This window comes from Fulmarus glacialis, unplaced genomic scaffold, assembly GCF_000690835.1.
Source record: "Fulmarus glacialis isolate BGI_N327 unplaced genomic scaffold, ASM69083v1 scaffold32435, whole genome shotgun sequence".
Lineage (NCBI taxonomy): Eukaryota > Metazoa > Chordata > Aves > Procellariiformes > Procellariidae > Fulmarus > Fulmarus glacialis.
This window is the reverse complement of record NW_009212862.1, coordinates 1,741-7,577: the sequence shown is the minus strand read 5'-3', so window position 1 is coordinate 7,577 and position 5,837 is coordinate 1,741. Positions and strand designations below refer to the sequence as shown.

The following is a 5,837-nucleotide window of genomic DNA, read 5'->3' as shown; positions in this document are numbered from 1 at the left end:
AGAAAACACTCCTTTAGCAGAGGCTTGTTCTGTGTTAACTATCTGCTTCCAGTCTCTTTTATTAGCAAGTAGCACACCGGACTTGCAGGGGAGGGCACAAATTACAAGACTCCTCACTTCTGGGAGAGGGGAGGCACGGGAGAGAAGCGATACCCAGCAGCCTGCACTACGCATCTGCAGCATGGCGCGGAGCTCTGCGGCCCTCAAGATGGCCGGGCTTGAGACAAAACTCCTGAGCGATTCCTCTTGGGAACCGTCCAAGCTGGTTTGCTGCCTGTTGCAGAGGCTGCCGTGCCATGGTTTGCAGGCGAAGTCCGGGCTGCGGCCCAGGAGGGACAGGGCTGCCTTCCATGCTCCCTCGCCCAGGCACTGCAGCCCAGGGCCCTGCGCCGAGGCTCTGTCAAGGGGTTTGAATCCACACGCCGCTGCAAGCAGCTCTGGCCGTTCAGAGGTGACAGACACGGGGAGCTCTTCTTCCTCAGATCCCCGCAGTGAGCTAGTTTAAGACGCTTAAATGGTAAAAAATTAAGCCAGTTTTTAAAAATAATTGTTTTCTGACACTGTATGGAGCTGCAGGTCTCGTGAGAAAGACCCATGAAAACCAGAGGTGGCTGGAAGGGAGCGGTGCAGGGCCAGGCAGGGGTGAGCCATGACAGCGGCAGCTGGCACTGCTCCCGTGCTTTTCGGGTCCCTGCGCGGCCGTGCGGACACTGGCATCCGCAGGCGGGAGGCACGGCCTGCCCGGAGCCCGGGGCAGGAGCACCCTCCAGGCAGCAGGAGGTTTGTAGTAGTAGTAGTTTGTCAGTCATGGTTTGACTCACTCTTCCCTCTATCTAATGCCAAGTCTGTTTTATTAACTGACCTTGCTCGGTGCTACAACCCGTACTGCTTGAAATCTGCCTGTTTGCAGGTCTCCTGTAAATACAGTATAATTCATCTAGTAGTTAAAGTTTGGATTTTTTTTTTTTTTTAAAAAGCTAAATAAGGACTTCTGAAAGGTCTCAAAGAAGCTTGTCTCCGTAGCAATTAAATATATGGCAAACCTGCTTAGCGTGTATGTGCGCCGCTTCTCTACTCACCTACTTCCCACCCAGCAAAGCTCAGGGTGCAGTGGACTTACGAGTCGTTCGTAACACCTCAGAGCTACTGAAAAAACAGAGCTCAAAGAAATCCTTTATGCTAAGACACATGATCTCCTTAAGACACAAAACTAAGCCTTCCTTCAGAGTGTGCTTCTGCGTATTACTTATGCAAATTAATTATTACTTTTCATTTATTTAGCAAAGCAAACGCAAAATCCGGAGAGAGCGAGCCGGTTTCTGTTCTTAGATGGCGTTAACGGGTACCTTGGGGTACATACTCACATTGGTTTTGTGGTATTCATCTTCAAAACAGTTTGCATGGAAACCATTTTTCACTTGATTCCACACCATCCCTTTTTTATTAAAAAAAATTTTCACGGGAACTGCCTCCAAATGCCATGTTGCTGCATGACATTCAGAAGTGTATGTCTTGCTCTCCTGCAGTGCACTGAAATATTTTTGCAGTGTTTATTTTAAAATGCAAAAGAATAGAGCAACAACCCAATTTAGACTTTTCTAAAATGATACATTCCCATTTTGTATGTATTTGCACATGTTTTAATTTAAGATCACTTCAGATGTATGGAATTAAAGACTGGATGTTATTTTAGCCTTTACCATTGAAAAACATTCATAAGGGAGCTACTAAAACACGAAGAAGTCTAATGTATGTGAAGCTGACATAGTACCGATGCATTTTTAATTACTGGTGTGCTGAGTATGCTGTTTAGTAAGATTTCTGAAACAGTTAAATACAGAGATCGTATGCTCTTTTTATTGGCATACAGTCACTACCCATATAAGTGCATTTGTGTCAAAAAAATAATTTTCATATTTACAGGAAGTGGCAGAATTCCAGTTGTTGGCAGAGTATATAAAGCTTTTCATACACAATATTTTTTATTATTAGACAGAGAATATAAAATCTGAACTGAAAATCAAATTCAATGCATCATGGAAACTGTATTCCTCAATAGCTTTTCTTAAACTTAATTCTAGTTTCTTTCTCTCTCTCTCAAAAGACATCCTTCTAAGACATCTGAACTGTTATGCTACCTACTTTTCAAAAAATCCTCACTTTTACCAAGAACCAATAGTGTACTGAGATTGGATCAACATGTCATTATTTATATCCATACCAATGCAAGTAAAATTAGTGTGTTGCAAATTATGCCTTATTTTGCTAACAGGTATGACTGCTTACTCTATGTAAAAGGACTTAATTGGGGGGGTATGTTATTTATAACTGATTAACTAATTATTTATCTATAACAGTGTTTTGATAAACATGCATGTATTCACCAGCCACGAGCTTGCTTAATAAACGTATAGTTAAAATGTTATTTTTTGCACTGAAGCAGTTTACTTCTGCATCTAATTTATGAAAAAAATTACACTGGCAAAAATGCTGCATAGCTGAATTCTAATTTTAGTTAAATGGATTAATCTGTTCATGAAGACATGCTTTGCAAGTTGCCTGTACTAGTATATTTTTTTCTTAGAAGATACAGCCATCAAAGAGATCTTACTTTGATGTTAAGCCTTTTATCTTTTTCACAATCGGTATTGTACCAGACCTTCTAGGCACAGATCTCCAATCTCTTCCTGAATTAATGTTCTTCTGTAACAGTCACTGGCCTAGGGTTGTGTATTGTTGTGTGTGTGGGGTTTTTTGTTTGTTTTTGGTTTTGGGTTTTTTTAAGTATTATTTCACACTCTTGTTACTAACAGCAATAGTTCATTTCCTGAAGAAGGAGGTAATCAGTGACCTCTTTCACTTTATGGTGATATTAAAACAAAAAATTTAGTTACACTGCTGTCTAATCCATGTATTAGATTTACAGGAATCACAATTCTCAAAACACTAACAAAAATAACCAGCTTTAATGTTTACTACACATGTAATGGATGTGCCAAAATGTAAAGTTAACCTATTGTCAGTTTTCTAATGTGTACTGAGTGCCATTTATAAATCTATTCCATAAAAACATCTAAAATACTGAGTCTTGTTCCTGTAATACCCCTGAACATCCAGAAAGTTCTCTGTGAAAACTGGGTGAGGAATATAGTTCCAGAGCTTAACACTGTCACACAAGATCAGTTAGTCGCACATATTCCTAATAGGGTTCAGTCTGTTTAAGTATAGCTTGTATTACAGTGACTCATATTTTACACACACAGCATATATTACTTGCTAGTCCAAATAAAAAGGTTATTAAAAATCTATTACACATATCTAAAGAAAAAATAAGATGTCTTTTCTTTCTTCTTCCACACACCCCCAATAATCTCATCATGTCCATGGATTACATATTTTGACAAGTGTTTTACGTTAAAATCTTTTTCAAGTACTTCAAAAATATGTTATACCCAAAAAAGCTGCCTTTTTCTTTCTTTTTTTTTTTTTTTTTTTTTTTTTAGAAAGTTCTTTCCACAATTTAACACAAAATTCGGGTGCAAGAATTTTAAACAAAAAATGAACTAAAGAGCTTTATTGACATCACAGTACATTCAATAGTAATTTTAAGAACATTACAGCTGAAAGAGAATGGCCTGTTTGATATTCTTAATAAGCACTACCGTTCTTGAAAAAATGTAATACAAAGAAATCCTATTAGGTATTTAATTCTGAGCAGCATTTGGAAAAAATACACCTATTTACAGATAAAAAAAGGATTCTGGTTTCACCTACATAGCCACAATGTGCCTCTATAATGAGACAAGCCTTTTATAACTCATGGAATTTTTAAACGTCATAGCACTGGTGCCATAAATTCCTCAGCGTTTACGACGAAGAGGAGTCGTTGATCTGAAAAATAAAGGAAAAGGGGGAAAAAGTTAATTGGAAAAAATAAAAGACCCCCAAACCCACACACACTTTAGGCTTAGTAATTAATAGTTTTAAAAGATTTTCCAAAGTTACTTTTGCCTAAGACAAAAAATTTAATAAATACCATACTTTATTAAAAAAAAGTTCATATGCCGTACACATGAAGACGAATATCAAAAAAAAAAAAAAAAGTCAGACAAAATACTTAAAAAGTATACTACCTTGATCGTGACTTAGACTTGTGTTTGCGGCTTGCCTTCTTACCAGACCTTTGAGATTTCTCCATGGAGCATGACCGAATATGCTTCGATTTCTTAGCCTTCTTTTCTTTACTGCTTCCTGGTGATTCAGAACTACTCCTCACACTAGATTCGGAGCCTGACCGTTTTTTGCTATCTTTGGTAGAAATTTTTTTGCTTTCTTGTCTGGAATCCTGTCTGATTATTTTTACACATATTGAATCACCACGAGAGAAAGTTCTTTCGCTGTCTCTTTTTCTCTTTAATCTACTGTCGTCATGATTGCCAGCCTTACTTTCTTTATCCTCTTTTTTGGGCTTATCTTTTCTTTTTTCCTGATCTCTCTCCCTTTCTCTGTTCTTTTTCCTGTCTTTATCTACACCTCCGCCCTGCTCCTTCTTCCTTTCTTGATCTTTACCCTCACTTTTATGTTTGTGCCTATTTCCAGTAGGGCTTCTACGCTGGTCTTCGGTTTTACGTCTATCCCTGCTTCTGCTGCGGCTCGCACGGTTAGCTCGCCTGTCTCTTGAACGGCTACTACTTCTACGTCTATCCCAGCTTCTCTCTCTCGAAGGACTCCGATTTCTTCGCCTCTCCCCTCTTTCAGCACTGCGATTTCTACTAGATCTTCTCCTTTCCCTCATCTTCTCCCTGCTCCTACTCCTCTCTCTCCTATTTCTGTGGGAGTAACTCCTGCTTCTGCTGCGCCTAACTTTATGTGAAGGCGTCCTACTGCGACTGTGTCTCTTCTTCCTTTTAGGAGAAGAAGAACGCGAAGAGCTGCGACTACTACCTGAGCTAGTGCTATAGGATGAACTAGATACAGTGCTGCTACTGCTACTGCTTCTGCTATTGCTGCTAGTGCTACCGCTGCTAGAGCTTCTTGACCCACTCCTTCCTGTCCTCTCTTTACCCTCTTTTTTGAGTTCTATATCAGGTGCGATTGCATTTGGAGATCTTTTCTTTTCATGAACCGTATCTGCTTCAAGTTCTTTTGCCTCCTGTGATGCTGAGTTACTGTTTTGTTCTTTGTTGATAAATTCATTCATCTCTTTTGAAACTTTTTCATTTTGTAGCTTTTCTTCTGGAAAAAAAAAAAGTATACAAAAGAAAAATGCAATTAATTTGGAGCAGTATGTCAATCATTTCCACACTGTTACTTTTGGCAAAACCAAATTTCCAAGCACCTTTCATAATACTTATAATTAATACACTGTCTGCCATCATACCAACTATCTACCAAACAATTTCTTATTTCCCTTTTTTATAATTCTAGAAAAGTTGTCCTCCTGGTTTAGAAAAAGTGTACAACCCAGGCACTTTTAGAAGTCCTTGATGTTATTTCATGTTTCAGTGGTTTAAGACGAAGTTCTCAAAGGAATATCCTGGAGCACCAGAACTCCCAAATTCATCTACACACACATACTTTTTCCTCCTGCAACCTTTTGACACACCTGATTCTCCGCTTCTCCTTCCTACAACACTCCTCTAGCAGTACCTACGCTTCCTACCTTCCTTCCAGCCCCGTTCATCTGGGTTTGAGTAATCACTGGCTGGTCTGAAGAAGTTTTATTTCCCACACAGTCCATGAGTGGCCTCTCAACCTCAGAACAACGTTGGCTATACCTGTATGTTTTGTAGGCTTCATTACCCAAGACTACCTCCTGCTATAGTTTGTTTTTTGAA

General features: G+C 39.2%; 1 protein-coding gene across 1 annotated transcript; it reads right to left on the bottom strand.

The window, feature by feature from the left end:
• Positions 1-3,551: 3,551 nt before the first annotated feature.
• Positions 3,552-5,231, bottom strand: LOC104076970 (arginine/serine-rich protein PNISR-like). Its single transcript, XM_009578015.1, has 2 exons — positions 4,134-5,231; positions 3,552-3,891 (listed from the first exon to the last, which is right to left on the bottom strand). The coding sequence occupies exons 1-2, from the start codon at positions 5,198-5,200 to the stop codon at positions 3,861-3,863; spliced, it is 1,098 nt and encodes a 365-aa protein (XP_009576310.1). The 5' UTR covers positions 5,201-5,231; the 3' UTR covers positions 3,552-3,860.
• Positions 5,232-5,837: the final 606 nt, after the last annotated feature.

Bases quoted from the DNA above. Each gene is read 5' to 3' on its own strand.
- LOC104076970 (XM_009578015.1), bottom strand. From the start codon at position 5,200: ATGAATGAATTTATCAACAAAGAACAAAACAGTAACTCAGCATCACAG. The intron at 3,892-4,133 runs GTAGTATACTTT...TTTATTTTTCAG, and splicing joins AAGTCTAAGTCACGATCAAG to ATCAACGACTCCTCTTCGTC.